Source organism: Lipotes vexillifer, unplaced genomic scaffold (assembly GCF_000442215.2).
Source record: "Lipotes vexillifer unplaced genomic scaffold, Lipotes_vexillifer_v1.1 scaffold356, whole genome shotgun sequence".
Lineage (NCBI taxonomy): Eukaryota > Metazoa > Chordata > Mammalia > Artiodactyla > Lipotidae > Lipotes > Lipotes vexillifer.
The window spans coordinates 410,562-428,883 of NW_006797342.1; the positions used below are offsets into that span (position 1 = coordinate 410,562).

The 18,322-nt window shown below is 43.0% G+C and overlaps 1 protein-coding gene across 1 annotated transcript; it reads right to left on the reverse strand.

Moving 5' to 3' along the window:
* Window positions 1-3,465: 3,465 nt before the first annotated feature.
* Window positions 3,466-17,470, reverse strand: RSAD2 (radical S-adenosyl methionine domain containing 2). The gene is made up of 6 exons (XM_007469238.1): window positions 17,120-17,470; window positions 12,589-12,750; window positions 10,794-11,023; window positions 8,345-8,494; window positions 5,343-5,375; window positions 3,466-3,636 (listed from the first exon to the last, which is right to left on the reverse strand). Exons 1-6 carry the CDS (start codon window positions 17,466-17,468, stop codon window positions 3,472-3,474), a joined length of 1,089 nt encoding a protein of 362 aa, XP_007469300.1. The 5' UTR covers window positions 17,469-17,470; the 3' UTR covers window positions 3,466-3,471.
* Window positions 17,471-18,322: the final 852 nt, after the last annotated feature.

The window sequence follows — 18,322 nt, forward strand, 5'->3', positions numbered from 1 at the left end:
CCTGCTGCCTGTCTGCAGGAATTCATTCCTTCAGAAGGGATCAAGTTTTGAACACTGGGCCCCCAAGAGGGTGGCTTTCATTTTAGAACACAAGGAGTTTTTTCCCCAGGGGCTCACCTCTGCTCCATCTTTTTGCCCAGTGGGTTGGTTGAAATGTGCTTATTAATTATTGATAACCTTCTTGATTTTTAAAGTGTACTTGCCTTTAGCGAGGGTGGTTTGTAAAAGCATGTAATTACTTTAAAACACACACCAAGGGCTTCCCTGGTGGCGCAGTGGTTGAGAGTCCGCCTGCCGATGCAGGAGACGCGGGTTCGTGCCCCGTTTCGGGAAGATCCCACATGCCGCGGAGCGGCTGGGCCCGTGAGCCATGGCCACTGAGCCTGCGCGTCCGGAGCCTGTGCTCCGCAAATGGGAGAGGCCACAACAGTGAGAGGCCCGCATAACGCAAGAAAAAAAAAAAAAAAAAAAAAAAAAAAAACACACACCAAGGAGAGACTTCATTACATTGACCCACTCAAAGTGAAGGTAATGTACGAAAAATACTTTAATGTATTATAACATCTTACAATACAACAGACCGGTAGTCAAGAGCATCAAATATGGAGAAAAAATATATACATATTTATATATATTTCCCTAAAATTAAGAATGTCCTAAATATACTCAAGAAGAAACCTTAAAATCTTATTGCATGATTAGTCTTCAACAAATCGCAGTGAATGAAACAGTCCTTTCAACAGAAGAGCAGCCTACGGGATGAATTATGGAGCCTCATTGAGAATTTGTCCGCCTGTTTTAGTATCATGATTCTCATTACTGATCCAACAACTAGACTCCAAACTCCAGATTGTCATAGAATAGGAGCTGACATTTCAGATGATTCAGCCAAATGATCTCATTCATCTTCAAACTTAAACAGGCAACTTTCATAGCATTTATCACTAAATAACAGAGATGGTTCATCCTTTCTAAACCAGTACGCTGTTACTAATGTCTGATCTTTCTAGGTTTCTTAAGACAAAATTCTATTCATAGTATTACAAGCCAAACTAAGCAATAATTGAAAGCACCACAAAATACTTGCCTTTAACACTTAAATTGAGATACTTCTCTTAAATTACCTTTTATTTTCCTAATTAAAAGGAACATGTCTCACAAAACTGATACACATATTTAAAAACTGAAACTATAAAGCAAAATGTTATATAATCCAAACTTGAATTTTACTCTAATGATAAATGTCCTGACTTCTCCCACTTAAGAAAAATGAACATTTGAATATTTTAAGCATGAAGGCTTTGAAAATTCTCTCAGTTCATAAGAAAGGGGGTTGTGGTGTAAAAACAGCTGGAAAGTGCATTTAAAATAGCTTATTTGTTTTTCTCTTTTTCTGATTTTTGTTCATTTTTGTATTTTATTTTTTTGTTTTTTTATCTTTATATATTTTTTTTTCTTTTTTTTTTCTTTTTTTTTTCCTCAAGTGCAGTGTTTTGTTTTATACTTCCCTTTGGGGAAAGAGAAATGCAGTTTCCCTCAGCTCGAGAGAAATTCACTTCAACTCAGAGGATTTGCGCTTCAGATTCAGATTTTGTTTCAGGTTATAATGATTGAGCATCTACTGGATACCACACAATGTCTTCTGTGCTTTCACATATGTGCCCTTTCTCTGTGGAATAATGCAATGGTCAGCAAAGTAAACTCATGTTAAATAAGAAACACACAAGGATGAATGTTCACCGTGGCACTGAGACCGACAGGTTATTGTGGCAGGAGGCCAGCTGCCTGATGGATGAAGCCTCAGCTGCAGCCCAAGAAAAAGAAGCAAATAGCCCGGCTTCTTCTGGTGTTCAAAATCTTACTTATCCTCTAGGTCCCAGGAATGATGGTACGATGATTAGATCTTGACTAAATCTGGAGGGCTTTCTGACTCCTCAGCACCTATTCTGCCCAGAAGGCATAAATGTTCTTAATAAATAAAATATCCAGTTAATTTGCTTCGCTTATATACCACAGTTATATAAATCTATTAAGGTCGTCATGGTTTAGATACTATCAAGACCCACAGAGGAAAAATACTTTTAATTCTTTTTTTTTCTTAAAAACTTAAAATGGAAAATACATGACAACAATTCTATCACAGAAGACACACAAACATATTTCAGTTGAATTACAGTGATTTAAAATTTGAAGTAGGAATATCTTTTCTGGGAAAAAAAAAAAAATCACATAAACCACTTTCAAAATCAAGGGTTGAAAAAAGACTCTGAAGCGGAATTTCTGCGTGGCTGCGTAACGGAATCAGGCAACATTTAAATGCCACCTAGTGGCCAATGCTGGAATGGCAGCTGGATTACAAGAGTTCTTTGAGCAAAAAATTGTCCATGATTTTGCTCTTGTAAAACAATGATAGGAACTTATTATTTCCCAGGAAATGGGATACTGTCTAGGTTGCATGAACAAACTAAATGTGGTATTTCCAAGAGGAGAAGATTTTTTTTTTTCCTTGACCCAATTCAAGTGACATTTTCCCTCAAGCTCTTTCTTAGCCTAGCAAAGGAAGGCTCTGGATCTTATATTGACCTAGATTACATTCTTATTTCAAGTGATTCAGAGTTAAATGGGAAATATTATATTGTGCCACAGCTTCATTTACAGAAAATTCTGGTTCATCCTACACTCTCTGCCACACCCTTTGCTCCACCTTTGCCTGCTGCTTTTGCAGATGAGTTCATGCCAGTCCAGGAACCTGTCACTTTTCAGGGACACGGGGACAACCAAGCAAATAAACTCATATGCTGTTGCTTGACAGACTCAGCAGATTCACACAGCAACCCAAGCCCTGACCCCATGTCAACTTCATCACTAAATTTAAAGCGCACCTTGGTTTTGTTAAGAATCTTGGAAGAGAAAGGGGAGCAGCAGAGATCACTCACATTCCTGGAATAGTCAGCATGGGTCAGGGCCATGCAGAGCCCCGGGAAGATGAGTTATCTCCTTCTAGGCACTTATCAAAGCCTGGTAAGATGAGCATTTCTTATTCTTTGAAACATGTATGGACTATTTCTAAACTTCTGGGTAAAAACTCCAAGATTGCAGTGACATAAAGGCCGAAAAGGAAAGAGCCTCACAGCAAGCAGAAATAATCGGGGGAGATAATTTGTAATTTTTCCAGATGAGAAAATAACTATCAAATGAAAGGACTAGAAAAATAACTTCAAAATGGAAACATAGGAGTCACAGTAAATACTACTCAAAAATTAAATCCATAATAAGCTAATTGACTAAAGTTAATGGTCTTGCATGTTCTAAGGATTTCAATTTTCCCAGTTATTTATCTGTTCAGTTACCACAGGCAATCAGATTCCACGTGCGACTGAAAATCGAATTTGGGGCCGCTGGCAGTGCCTACGGGAAGCAGGGCAGCCACGCGCTGAGTGCCAGGGCGGTCCCCACAGATGGGCTTCAGCTTTACCAGTCCAGCTTCAGCTCCGCCTTGCTCCATACGTATTTCCCTCCTCGCTTGAGAAACATCTTTTCATCGAAGCCGCTGAATTTTATAGCTTCTTCTATGCCAACATCCAGGATGGACATGGAAGGCTCCTTCCGCCCGTTTCTGCAGTTCACGAAGCGCATCTAGGAAATTCATGACAGAAATTGGGATATTTCCTGTAAAACTCAATTCGGGGGATCGACTCAAAATGACTTTTGATGTTCCAATCATTTCAACAGGTGTTTCTGGAGAGCTGTGAACCAGATGCTTCACTGGGGACGTTGAACTCTGGGGACACCATCTCTGTACTCAACCAGCTCCCATCACCCACGTGAACACCTGAGACCAGGTAAGGGCATGATAAACAGAATTATATACACGTGCCTGTCCCTCCACTGGGGGGCGGGGTAATCAGGAAAGGTTTCCAAAAAGTGTTGCCATCTAAGTTATGTTTTGAAATTGTAAGCTAGAGAGAACAATATTGTAAAAGCCCAGAAGCGTGAAACAGTGTGGTGAATTTGGGAAATTTCAGGTAGATGATATTCCTGGAGTGAAAACTGTGTGTTCAGGAATTTAAAAAAAAAAAAAAGTGTAAAAGTTTCTTTTAAGAAAGGGAGATAGCATGGTAAGAAAGGTGCTACAGAGGCGGGCAGGTCCCACATCAAGAAGAGTAGCACATGCCCTGCTAAGGGTCTTGGTTTTTATCCTAAATTAAGCATCTTACAGACAGGAACCAGATCTTCACACCTCTATGACCTACCATGGCACACAGCATTTTGTAGTAACACTTGTTGAGTCAAAATGTTCTTAGATTGCCAAAAGTAAATTTTGTTCCTACTCTATTTATTCCAACTGTACAGAAACCAGAGAGTTTGTGGAGGAACATTGGTCAAAATCCCCAGCCAAAAAAAAAAAATCCCCAGCCAGTCATGGTACTCCAAAAATAAATTCCGTTTGACTTTTCCTCTCTACCTTGAACCCATAAACTGAACATTTGCATACCACCTTTTCCCCTCTGCTCCTTAAAGAAAGCACATATTGACAACAAATGAATGACTGTGAATCATCACTATTTAACTTGAAAATAATAAAATATCAAAAGTCACAGTAAGCATTTCTCGAAACAAATTCAGTTTAAATATGGAAAAGCCATGGTTCTTGTTGGAGCTCATTTCTTAAAAACAGATCTTTGAATGGAATTATTTGTCCAGTGCTAGAAGTATTGCAAAAGTTTATGAATTGGGACAGAAAAAGAAATGAAAAAGAGACAAGGAAAGGGAGAAGTGATTTGTTTCTCAGTTTGGAGAATGATGGCATATCTCTTCCTTTGGAAGGCAGTGGGGTAGGAAGGTACCAGTGGCTTTTGGAGAGGAGCTGTAACCTCTTCTCTCCAAAGCCGAGAGCTATCTGTCAGAGGACAAGCTGGCAGCATCTGAGGTATTAAAGGCAATAATGTCAAGTGTGACATGTCCTTCCTGCAAAGATCCCTGGGTGCCCCTTGACCAGAGAACCCAGCCGAAGGTGGCATAACAAAGGACTCTGCTTTGTGTGATGTCAGCTCTGTGCGACATCCATGGATCCATAGCCATAGGGAAAAGACCATCGACTGCGGGTATGTGCAAACACTGGGATCAGATGCAAGCCAATGCCTGCCCAACCCCTTAGCTCAGAGATGGACACAGTGAAGTAAGGGCTCTATAATATTAATGTTAGTGACAATAAAAATATGAAATGCTGGCCAAAAAGAATGAATATGGACTAAATGGTTATGCTGATTATAACTCAACCCTGACCTTGCTGCTTAATGAATTTTTAAGGGATCATTTTATAATGCATTAGACATACTCACATATTCATCCAGAATAAGGTAGGAATCTCTCATCTGCAAAGCAGAAATCACATACCAATTTAGTTTCAAGCATATTTTTCAGTATGTATGCTCAACTGTCTGTCTTACTGCATTTGTGTGTTTGTGCTTTATTATTTCTGGAGGCCACATTTCTTAAATCTCTTGAGTGTCTTTAGATGCATCCCTTACAAGGTGAGCCATCTGCCAGTGCCCCATACCCACCTAACACTCATCTCCGAGCCATCTGTTTGTGTCCATTCGGATTCCAGCAGATTCTAGCAGGCTGGCTTCTGCCCCATGCTGGAAGGGTCACATGCCACTGTGAAAGCCCCTCTGACAGTGAAACCCTCAGGCTAATTTCCCCATTTCCTCCAGCTCTGGGGAACCCTGTCCTTCATTGTTCAAAATTCCCTGTGTCCACCATGCCTCTGATGGACCCCCTTTTCAGTGAATAAAGCAGAATCCCTTTAATGCTATTACCTGGGAGCTTATCTGAGGATTTTAATATTACTTACATTACTTGTAACTAGTTATGCCTTCTATAGGTATATAGAGAGTGTGCCTACACTCTCATAGGAAGGTATACCCTCTATACATACCCCATATAGGTAGGAGTCTGCAAACATTTTTCTGTAAAGGGCCAGAGAGTAAATATTTTCAGCCTCATAGACCATGTGGTCTCTGTGGCAACTAAAAGCCACTGTGGACAATGCTTAGAGAGGAAGCATGGCTGTGTTCCACTGAAACCTTCCTTATCGACCTTGGAATTGCATTTCGTATACTTTTCATGAGTCACAGATGTCATTCTTGTTTTGATTTTTTTTCCAACCGTTCTTGGCTTCCATTCTGGGTTTGTCTCACGGGCTGTAGTTTGCCAACTTCTGTGCATGGCCAGTTCGGGACCTTGTTCGTGAATGTCTGGAGGTGAGCCAGGCATCAGCATCACCTGGGAGCTGGTTAAAATGCTGAATCATGGGTCCACCTCAGACCTGCTTGCTGGTTTGCAAACTTGGGAGTTCCCTGGGTGAAACTTTACCCACGTCAGAGGTAAAGTGAGCTGACCCCACCTATGTCAGAGGCAGAGTTCACCTACCTCATCTGCGTAAGAGGCGTGGTTAGCTGACCTCACCTACATTGGAGGTAAAGTTAGCTGAGCTCACCTATGTCAGAGATATAGTTAACTGACCTCACCTCCGTCAGGTATAGTAACCTGACCTCACTTACATGAGAGGCAGGGTTCGCTGACTTCACCTATGTCAGAGGTGAAGTGAGCTGACCTCACCAATGCGAAGGAACTGACATACAAAGCTTGTCCTGGGTGACCTGCAAGACAAGAAGACCTCAGCACCCTCTGCTAGTCTTAAAAGTTTATAGAGAAGCCTGAGCCGGGTTCGGTTACATGTACCATCCAGATGGTCTCACCGTGGGATTGTACGTCCTGAAGACAGAGGAGGGGTTAGGAGCCTCCACTTGCCCCAGTCCAGCTCTGGGTCAAATAGTGGTCACCTCCTCTCAATAACTTCCCCAACCCTGCTGACTCTAAATCTGCATTTTAGCAAGACCCTGCCTGGGGGGTTGTTTGTACAATGAAGTTTGAAATGAACTGACTAGTAAGCTTCTCAGGCTTTGGAGTTATCCAAACCCCAGTTTGTCCCTTGCTGGGCTCTAAGGGAGGTGAGTTAACCCTGCCTCTGACATGGGTTAGGTCAGCTAACTCTACCTCTGTCACAGGTGAGATCAGCTAGCTTCACCTCTGACACAGATGATGTCAGTTAATATACCTCTGACATAGATGAGTCAGTTAACTGTACCTCTGACACAGATGAGGTCAGCTAACCATGCCTCTCATGTAGGTGAGATCAGCTCACTTTACCTCTGACATGAGTGAGGTCAGCTAACCCTTTCTGTCATGTAGGTGACGTCAGTTAACCCTATGACTCAGCCTCAGAGTTTCTAAAATGGGGGTAATATTTCTGGCTCATGAAGCCTCTGTGAAGTGCTCAAAAAGCAGTAATTTATGACATATTTTCTTTGATCTCACATTACTTATGTAATTAAGACAAATTTTAAAAAGTCAAATAAAATAGTGTATAGATATGAGTATTCTCCTCTGTTCTCTGTCTTCTTTTCAAAAGCTGCTTTGACCCCATCCAGGAATTTTCTTATTCGTACTCTGGTCAACATTACTTAGAAGTCTAAAGTATAAGGAATGAATCCTTGTTCTCAAATTTCTAATACGATGTAAGCATATGAGGGAGAGATTTTGCTGCATGTATATTCTTTGGCGGAAGATGGGGAAAGCTTTTGATTTTTAAATACTTTAAAAATAATAAAACTACCTATTTTAGAAAAATTTAAAGTCCAAACAGTTATCAAGGTAAACAAAAATGACTGATAATCCCATTATCCCAAGATGACAATGGGATGTATACATACACACCTCTTTTGCACATTAGGATTAAAGGTCAAATGAATTTTGCCTATAGTTCTTCATTTGTACCTAATATCATATCATGCAAATTTATCCTTGCTCCCTAATATTCTTTGAAATAGGTTATATAGTCAGTATAACATTCCATACAGGGAACATGAGCTTACCTGTTCTCTGTATGTTGAATATCAGGCTACCTTCAATTTTTTACTCCTGTCCCTAACACTGCAGTAATGTAGCTTCGAATAAGTTCTTTTTTTCTTTAGCTTCTGAGAACACACTGATTATTTACTCTGTCTCTGATAACACCTGGAAGCTCCAAACTGTAGACGTGCTTTGGCTGACACTGTTTAAACTGCATGATGCATACATTTGGACTAACAGGATGGATCCAATGTTTCACATTGGAGACCTAAAGATCTAGTGAAACTTCCGCCTCAGCCCTGAGACTCCTCCCATCTCTCCACTCAAACCCTCCAAAGCCACAGTGTGTGCAGTCCTTGGTGGAGACACTTTCCTGTTTGGAGCTAAATGTGTGATGGGGAACAAAACGACATTTGCTTCATACAACCTTCTGGTTAGACTCAGGCACCAGGCAGGGCACGTCTTTGTGGCGGTCCAAGAACGCTTCAAACTCTTCATCACTTATCACAAACGGTTCTGCTTCTCTCAGAGCGTCTTCTCCAGCATTCTCCCCTTCAATTATGAGGCATTGGAAGACCTGAAACACAAGTGTGGTGTTGGCTTTGTGAAGAGCTTTCCATCTCTTTTTGCCCCAAATCTCATTTCTCCCTGAACCTCTCCTGAGCAAAGAAGACTCCTCCAACTAGGGAACATTCTAGAAAGACACTGCTCTGGGGAAATGAGAACATGCCCTGAAATTTAGGGATATGGTACTAGAAGCCCAAACATTCCCAAAATATAAATTTTAAAAAACTGGTCTAGATTACATTTGATCTAGTCTTATAACCTAATATTTTCAGACTACAAAATAATGGTTGCCTGCAAGCCCAGGGCCTCCCGTGGAGGAGGCTGCCTGGGGGACCAGGTTCTGAACCATGTGAGCAATTGCATAACAGTTGACACCTGATCCACGTTTACATCAATTTGCATTCTGCAGACCTCAGTGATCTGATGCAAAAACTGTTTTCTAAATGGACAGCAGCTAATCCTCTCCCTCCAAAAAAGTCAGAATTTTGAAAAGGCAATTCTGGAGTGAATCAGGCAAGTGGAAGCCAGAGTAGGGGTTGAAAGATTGGAGAAAAGAGATAGAGAAGAAGTGACAAGGAGCCATGAGCAAACCAAAGCTATGAGAAAATATATATATATAATATGTATTTATAATATATAAGTATAGTACATGAGTGATGACTGGCAGGGGGCTATAGAAGGGAAATCTAAGAGCTTGGAGCTTAGCCCTCTGGCTCTCCTCTGACGCCTCCACACAGTGGGTCATAGCCTGGGGTCCTCCCATCACACCTGTTTCTGTAGCTGTTTTCAGTTCCTCCCGGACCTGGGAGAGTGGCTGATATTCCAGCTTACTTACATATATAACCAAACATCAAGTTCAACATACAAATTAAAACTTTTTAAAGTAAGAAATATTTCTTGTTTCCCATAACCCATTTCCACATGTTACAGGATAACCTCAGGAAAATAATACATTAATCCCTTTCCCATCTCCACAACCCTTCTCTGAATGCTAACGTGGGATTAACAGCACATCCCAGGCAGCTCTGATAGGAAAGGTTTTCTTGGTGTCTAGACAGGAATTCCTTCCCTAGGTCTTCCCTACCTGTGGAAATTCTGTCCCTCTGTCGAAGCAGGAGCCAAATACCTCCTCCTACACGAAGTCTTCCTGGCTCTTTGGCAGAAATAAACCTTGCCTGTTTCACGCTGCCACATTATCCCAGCACACATAGCTTTATTTGTTTGTTTGTTTGTTTGTTTGTTTGCGGTGCGCAGGCCTCTCACTGTTGTGGCCTCTCCCGTTGCAGAGCACAGGCTCCGGACACGCAGGCCCAGCGGCCATGGCTCACGGGCCCAGCCGCTCCGCGGCATGCGGGATCCTCCCAGACCGGGGCACAAACCCACGTCCCCTGCATCGGCAGGCGGAATCCCAACCACTGAGCCACCAGGGAAGCCCCACATAGCTTTATATAACGAGAGTTTTCTTTAACTCTTTTACTTGCTAGAATTGAATTCTACATCTTATCTTTAGTTGCATTAGTCTGGGGTTCAGGCACAGACTTTGGATACCTGCATAGCAATCATCGGGGCAGCTTGTTAAGAATACATATTCACACAAACCCTCCTGCTAGTCTGTTTCAGGATAGTGGGTATAGGATGAGGCCCAAGAAGCTGATTTGAAACAGTTCCCTGAGTTCATTCTGAAGAACAGCCAAGGGCAGAAACCTTCAGTTTATAATTCTTTGTAAGCATCTGTGCATGGTGGGTTCTGTAAGTCACTGTGAATTGGCTTACGAGTATTTGAACCTTAGACTTTTTAGTAGCTGATAGTGGGGCTAAGTCCTAAAGCACACATCTGGGTGAATGAATCTTGGGAATGAGTTTTGCTACCACTTGGGGATGGCCTTTCTCCCAAAAGCTTCTAATAATGCTATGAAAAATGAACTAACAGAATTTATGAAGAACACATACCCATTTATAAATAGGCCAAGAGTTTTTCAGACAAATCAGTCTTATTATTTTAATAAACACATACGAGTTAGACTTCCTATGAACATATTCTTCAGAATATCTCCAAGTACTTCTCATATTCTTTTATATTTACTTTCACAATTTCCCAGAAGGAAATCAGTTATAAGGGGGAAATTGAGGCAAAGAGAATGTAAGTAGTTAACGTTTAGCAGAGCTGAAAGAAGGACCAAGGACCTGCTTTCCCAACTGGCTCTCTGAGTCCATAGTTCTCTGTATCCTTATCATTTCGGGTTTTGCCGAAGCAAGTCTCTCCTGACCGTTCTCTTAATTACAACCAGCAAATGCGACTAGGTATGTACCTTCCAGCGGATGGGGTTCAGGGCTTTAATCTGTTCCTTCATGTCCTCGTCCACATTGAATCGATTGATGACAGAATTTATCTTGAAAGCCACTCTGTAATCTTTGCACCATGTCCTCAGTTTTTGGAGATTTTCCACGTGGTTCTTGTTTCCTTGACCACGGCCAATAAGGACATTGACCTGCTCGTCAAAGCTGTCACAGGAGATGGCGAGAATGTCCAAATATTCCCCTGAGGGAAAACCATCACCATTAGGCTTTTCCATCCAAGGATGCAGACACAGGCCTTTAAGCCAGAGGTGGAGAATTGGAGCCTTATGGACCACATAGGTAGACATAAACGTTTTGTTTGTTCCTCCAGACATCTAAAAATATTTCAAACTGTTTGCAACTATTTTTGGGGGGGTAGATTTAACATAGAATGTAGATTTATGGTGTATCTTTAATAATTTGAGTATATGGCAGCACTAACCTTGAACTCCCATATAGGGCCAAGATCAACGGAAGTTCATAAATGACTGTCCACGTGTCCACTATTAATAGTCCTTACACTCTCTTTTTGTCTCCCTACTGCTAATGATCCTTTTTCTTATGCACTTCCAAATTCACTAATTTGCACCACCTCTCTCGTACAACATTTGAGCTTTTGACCCGAAGGTGCAGCAACCCTCCTGGTCCCTACTCTTTACACCATATTGACAGCATGTGGAGCCCATCCTGGAGAGAGTGCGCTGCCCTGGGGACACAGACAGCAAACACAACCAGTTCTTCTCTGATCAGGGTTGTAGCTCCCTAACGCTGTCTTATCTTCTTCTGAATCTGGTTCCCAAAGCTTACTTTTGAACTTCTGAACCCCCTCTTTCACTGAGTGACTCCCTTCACGGTCATTTTGATGTTGACTCATTGCCCTGTGGTCTTCCTGTTAACCTTCCTCAGGTGGACTGTTCTACCCACATCCATACCCAGATCCACATCCATTTCTTCATCATCTTGGAAGGAGGATTTTATCAGAGATCTCCTGTGAATGTCCTCAACAGATCACAAGTGCAACTACCCTTTGGATGATTTCAAGGCTCAAACAACTTACACAAAGCAAAGCACACTCTAAGAGTTCAGTTAGAACTGTTTCCCGAAATGATAGTAGTAATCATAGCTAACATTTTTTCAAGTGCCTCCTAAATTCCAGGTACTGCTCTCTGAATATTAACATCTATGTAAAATTTAGCTTCCCAGTCTTAGAACCAGGGGTTTGTAACCCTGAGTCGTATAGTGGAATCCCTCGGAGCACCCCAACTTGGCCTGTCTACATACCACGAGGCTCTGATATAATTAGTCTGGAGTCCAGTCCCAGTACAGATATTTTATGAAGTTCCTCAGTAGCCAAATATGCAGCCAAAGGTGAGAACGACTGTTTTAGTCTAATCACTTAATTTGTACACAAGACTACTAAAATAGAGCTATTTCCGAAAATACTTTAAAAATTAAACATGAATAGCAAACGATAAGGTCAGGGCTTGCAAAATTGTACACTGCATTAATTCTCCCCACTAGCGGCTCAGCTAAAACTAGCTACGCTGATAATGTACGGAAGAGTTCTGGGGCTAGTCTATTCTGTTATCTGCCTGGCCATACTTGTTGACTTAGAGCCCTACCAGCTTGAAAAGAGATTAGAGTAAGCCCACTTGTTTCTTCCTCCCTTTGGATCCCCAGCAGGCCTGGCCAAAAGCCCGGGATGGAGGGAAATAGAGCAACAGACAGTGACAGAGGCGGCCGTCATGTGCCACGCGAGGCTCTCACCGTAGTTCTGGAACCACCTCTCCTGGATCAGGCTCCCGTTGCTCACTATGCTCACGCTGGGCAGCTGCAGCTCCTGTTTGCAGAACTTCACCAGCTGGCCAAGGTATTTGCCCCGGTCGTGGAGGAATGGCTCTCCGCCGGAGAAGTTGATCTTTTCCATACCTGGGACAGACAGAGCCTGTCTTTTCCTTCTATTTTTCCACTTCACCAACATCCATTATTATTTTAATGGCAAAAGTAGTATTTTCTCAATGTAATAGAATGAGATGAGAGAAAAATGACACTAGGACGTACGCCCAAGCTCCAAAGCCTTTGATCTTTCTAAGTGTGCAGGGTCGCCCTCCATCCTAGCTTTCCCAGGACAGTCCCGTTTTATGGAGGACCAAATCTCATCAGTTAGTTTTTCCTAGCACGCTCTTTTACTCTCAGATGTTTCTACAATGGGGCAGTGGTAAATTATAACACCTCACTATTTATAAGCTAACATGCTAGGAGGTGGCTTGGATGATGAGCATTATTATCCAATAAAAATACGATTCCCTAAAAGTGTGGTTAAATAGGGGCAGGTAACTAGAGAAAGTGAAACAGTGTATTGGCCAGTGGTGTAGCCCGTGAGGAGTTTGAGGATTAGGTTAGAGGTGATGAAAGAATGAGAAAACTGAACGAACAGGATGTAGAGATGTTGCTAAGAGCTTAGACGAGGAGCAATTAATTCACAGTGGTGCCAACATACAAGCCATCCTGTCACAGCACGGATCGATAGCTGATGCTCATAATGCCTGAGTTCTATTCAGTCTGCTCTGTTCAAAAGCCAAAGAAGTGGGCTTCCCTGGTGACGCAGTGGTTAAGAATCTACCTGCCAGTTCAGGGAACAAGGGTTCAAGCCCTGGCCTGGGAAGATCCCAGATGCCGCGGAGCAACTGAGCCCGTGCACCACAACTACTGAGCCCGTGCACCACAACTACTGAGCCCACACACCTAGAGCCTGTGCTCCACAACAAGAGAAGCCACCGCAATGAGAAGCCTGTGCACCGCAATGAAGAGTAGCCCCCCTCGCTGCAACTAGAGAAAGCCCGCGTGCAGCAACAAAGACCAAACTCAGCCAAAAAAAAAAAAAAAGGCCAAAGAAGTAAATAATATATTTTAGAAGCATCTTCAGCCAGAGCAGTAATCTTAATTTTAAATGTAATGTACTTTTATTGTTTAAATTTAAAAATAAATTTAAAATTTTAATAGCTACCAAAATAGATTTTCCTCTATTTGCCAGAAATCTTACTTACAGGACACATCACCCATACTATACCTTAACCATTTTAACTAACTTTGGTTTTATTTACTTAAAACTGAGAGGTCATGATTAAAAGTTTTAATTATAACTGTAATAGTTTATACTCTATTAAAAAACATATGAGCATTTATTTATTTGTGACTTGTAACAACTTTTTAAGGTTGATATATGAGTTATCACTATTGTCTGTATTTTAAAGAATATTAAACTGATATTCAGAAAGTTAAATGTCTTGACACATTGTTTAAGTGCTGGAGTAGGAACTCAAACCCTGGCCTTGTGAATCAAGAGGCTAAGTTCATTCCATAACCCCAGACCTCTCTTCATTTGTTCATTCATGCACTAATTCATCCATTCAAAAACATTCATTAGATTCCTATTACCTTCTAGATACTTTGCTAGGCAGTAAGATAAGCAGAATGCTAGGTTTCAACCTTGGAACTCAAACTCTTTGGGGACCCAGATATTAAAAACAAAACACAAGAGCACAATTTTAAATATGCTGCAGTAGACACTTAGGTTGCTTCCATACCTTGGCAATGTAAATAATGCTGCTATGAACATTGGGGTGCATGTATCTCTTCAAATTAGTGTTTTTACTTCTTTCTGATATATATCCAGAAGTGAAATTGTTGGGTCATATGGTAATTCTATTTTTAGTTTTTTAAGGAACCTCCATACTGTTCTCCACAGTGTCTGTACCAATTTACATTCCCACCAACAGTGTATGAGGGTTCCCTTGTCTCCACACCTTCTCCAGCATTTGTTATTTGTGGACTTTTTGATGATGGCCATTCTGACTGGTGTGAGGTGATACCTCATTGCAGTTTTGATTTGCATTTCCCGGATGATTAGTGGTGTTGAGCATCTTTTCAAGTGCCTGCTGGCCATCTGCATTGCCTCTTTGGAAAATTTCTATTCAGTTCTGCCCATTTTTTAACTGGGTTGTTTGTTTTTTGATGTTCAGTTGTCTCAGCTGTTTATGTATGTTGGCTATTAACCCTCTATCAGTCATCTCATTTGCAAATATCTTCTCCCACCCAATAGATTGTCTTTTCATTTTGTCAATGGTTTCCTTTGCTGTGCAAAAGCTTTTACGTTTTTTTAAAAGTGTCCATCAATAGACGAACGGATAAAGGAGTTGTGGTATATATACACAAAGGAATACTACCCAGCCATAAAAAATAATGACATTTTGCCATTTGCAGCAACACGGATGGACTTGGAGGGCATTAGGCTAAGTGAAATAAGTCAGACAAATATTGTATAATATCATTTGTGTGTGGAATCTAAAATAACGCAACAAACTAGTGAACAAAACAAAAAAGAATCAAACACACAGATATAGAGAACAAACTAGTGGTTACCAGTGGGGAGAGGGAAGCGGCAAGACAGGGCTAGGGAGAAAAAGGGTTATAATTAGGATTATATGAAATCATGTGTGTGAAACTTTTGAAAACTGTGAAGCATTATAGGATTTAAAGAATCTTGCATTCAAGTAAAAAAATAAAATAAATAAAACATTCTATAATACATGCATTTCTAACAAATGCCATGGGATCACAAAGGAAGGTGAGAGGGCATTCATTCTGCATGACAAGGACCAGGGATAATTCTAAGGAGCTTTGAAAGTTCACCAACAGAGACTGAGGTGACAGGCATTCCAGGAAGAGAGAACAGTGCGATCACAGGCTCCACGATGCAGGTGTTGGGGGAGAACTGTGTCCCAGAATGTGTCCATAGCTTGGGGCCCTTCAGAAATTGGGGTAAAGGATGGCAACACTGAGCTTGAAGCCTGTGCTGACAAGTTTGGGCTTGGAAGCCATGCAAGAGAGTTAAGTCGGGGAGTTAGCCATCAAAATACATATTTTAGTAAGATAATGTGCTTTCAGAGGGGACCTAGAGACAATGATATGAATTGCAGCAGTCCTGGTGAGAAATAATGAGACTCTGAACCAGACCCCAATGGGAACGGCAAGGTGGGTCAGGCATTGGATGAGCTGTGGATAACTGGGCAGGCGTATGGGAAGCAAAATAAGTCAGATCCAGTAAAGTGCAAGCCTATGATCTCACCATATCAAGAACAAAATCCGGCAAAACTAGTGTGTGTGTTAGAATAAGAGCTAGTAGTTATCCTGGGCAGGAAGGGCAGGGGCTGAAGGGAGCATGCACTTTGGGTGCTCTGCTGTTTTCTGTCTAGATTTGTGTGCTGTTTACCTGGGTGTGTGCAGGTCTGTGCAAATGCATGTTACACGTCTATAAAAAAGGCAAGCAAGTTGGGGCTTCCCTGGTGGCACAGTGGTTGAGAATCTGCCTGCTAATGCAGGGGACACGGGTTCGAGCCCTGGTCTGGGAGGATCCCACGTACCACAGAGCAACTAGGCCCGTGAGCCACAACTACTGAGGCTGCGTGTCTGGAGCCTGTGCTCCGCAACAAGAGAGGCTGCGATAGTGAGAGGCCCGCGCACCGCGATGAAGAGTGGCCCCCGCTTGCCGCAACTAGAGAAAGCCCTCGCACAGAAACGAAGACCTAACACAGCAAAAATAAATAAATAAATAAATAAATAAAAGGCAAGCAAGTTGAGAAAAAAGTTGGTCATGTGGCTGAAGTTGCTCTAGGGAAGACAGGAGGACAGATCTGGAGCAGAAGATGTCACCGTAGAACTGGACAGGCTGGGGTCTCTCTGAGATGCCTTCGAGTTACTGACATGGTGACAGTGAGAAAGTCTCCAGAGCAAAGTCATTGCCTTATTTGAGTCGTAAATAGTTTCTCTAAAGTTTCACAGTAAGAACAGGTAAATAATCCAAAATAAAAGATTCAACTATTGCGTTTCTTAAGTCAAAGTGTTCGTATTTGTTTGCAACCTTCCTCATTAACTGTTTCTGGGAAACCCAAAGTGCTTCCGGCCGACTCAGAGCGCAGCACGACCTTCCCGACATGCCTCGTTCCGCGGGCTGGGCGGACCGGGAGCCGGCAGGTGCAGGCTCGGCTCGCTTAGCAGCGTCAGGAGGATGGGTTTGCTCCACTTACCCCCAGGCCAGCCGACTCTGCGGGCTGGGAAGGCCTAGACACTCATCCTCAAATTCACCTCCACATCCTCTGGCGGGAGGGCATCCTCCCTGTGCTGTGGGAACCGCTAGGGTTCTGGGGGAACCGTCCAGCCCATGCGCGCTCCCAGCCCCCTCCTGTCAGCCGGCCACGTACCAGCTGAGCCCCTGATCTCGTTCTGGGTCTGGACTCACCCGCTTCCTTCAGCAGCAGCAAGCCCCTCTTGGCCTCCGCCAGCGGCAACACGAAAGACGTTTTGGCCGTGTGGAAACAGAAGCCACACTTGTAATTGCACTGGCGGGTGAAGTGATAATTAACGCTGGTGGGGGTGATGGGCAGATCACGGTCCTCTTCGTCTTCCCTGCTGGGCTTCCTTGGTTTTCTCCTGCCCCGCTGCTGCTGGCTCTTCTTGCCCCCTGCCAGCCAGAATGCTGTCCCGAGCCTGGGGAACAGGGTCCCCAGGCTGCTCCACATGGAGCCCAGGTGCTGCACGAAGGCGCTCAGCAGCTTGAGAGTGAATGACACGGGTACCATCATCCACATGGTGGCCAGGTGCCCTGAGGCCGCCCTGCAGCTGCAGGCTCACTTTATATGTGCCCAGCAACCTGTCACACGGGGAGGAGGGACACGCCTTCCTTGACTAACTCTCAGCTGAGCACAAGTTTCGATTTCTCTCTTCATGAAAATGAAAGTTGGAACAGGGCCAAGACTGAAGGCTCAGGACTAAGACTGACATCTGCTTTCTCTGCCCCGCTACTTCCCTCTGTCTCTAAATAATAGGGGTATAAATAATAGCCTCCTAACTGGATACAGATGGAGAAGGTATTGATATCTAATCTCTATCTCGATCTAGCAGATAGCAGTAGAACTAGACAGAGATGTAGCCACGTCTGTAGCTGTCGTATTGCTTGTGCAATGACATAACATATGTAGATCCGCTCCAGCACCCTCCACCGGGGGGCACTCAGCAAGAGTTTGTTAGGAGAGCCAAATACTGAAAAGAATGAATGACCCTTGGAGGATGAGACCCTACTCCATGAGCCTTAGCATCCCCTTTCAGATCACAGTCAAAACGCATAGGCAGAGCTTCCCTGGTGGCGCAGTGGTTGAGAGTCCGCCTGCTGATGCAGAAGACATGGGTTCGTGCCCCGGTCCAGGAAGATCCCACATGTCGCGGAGCTGCTGGGCCCGTGAGCCATGGCCGCTGAGCCTGCGTGTCCGGAGCCTGTGCTCCGCAGCGGGAGAGGCCACAGCAGTGAGAGGCCCACATACTGAATAAACAAAAACAAAAACAAAAACAAAAAAACGCATAGGCACATAATGACACTGATGCCTGAATCTTTCTTTAGTAATTTATCTTAATGTACGCATTTTTACATCTTCAAATTTAGACATTG

Excerpts from the sequence above, each read along its gene's own strand:
- RSAD2 (XM_007469238.1), bottom strand. The coding sequence starts at position 17,468 with ATGTGGATGATGGTACCCGTGTCATTCACTCTCAAGCTGCTGAGCGCC. Across the intron at positions 8,495-10,793 it reads TGAACCCCATCCGCTGGAAG|GTCTTCCAATGCCTCATAAT; the intron begins GTACATACCTAG and ends CTTGTGTTTCAG. Across the intron at positions 5,376-8,344 it reads TGCCTGAGTCTAACCAGAAG|ATGAGAGATTCCTACCTTAT; the intron begins GTTGTATGAAGC and ends TCTGCTTTGCAG.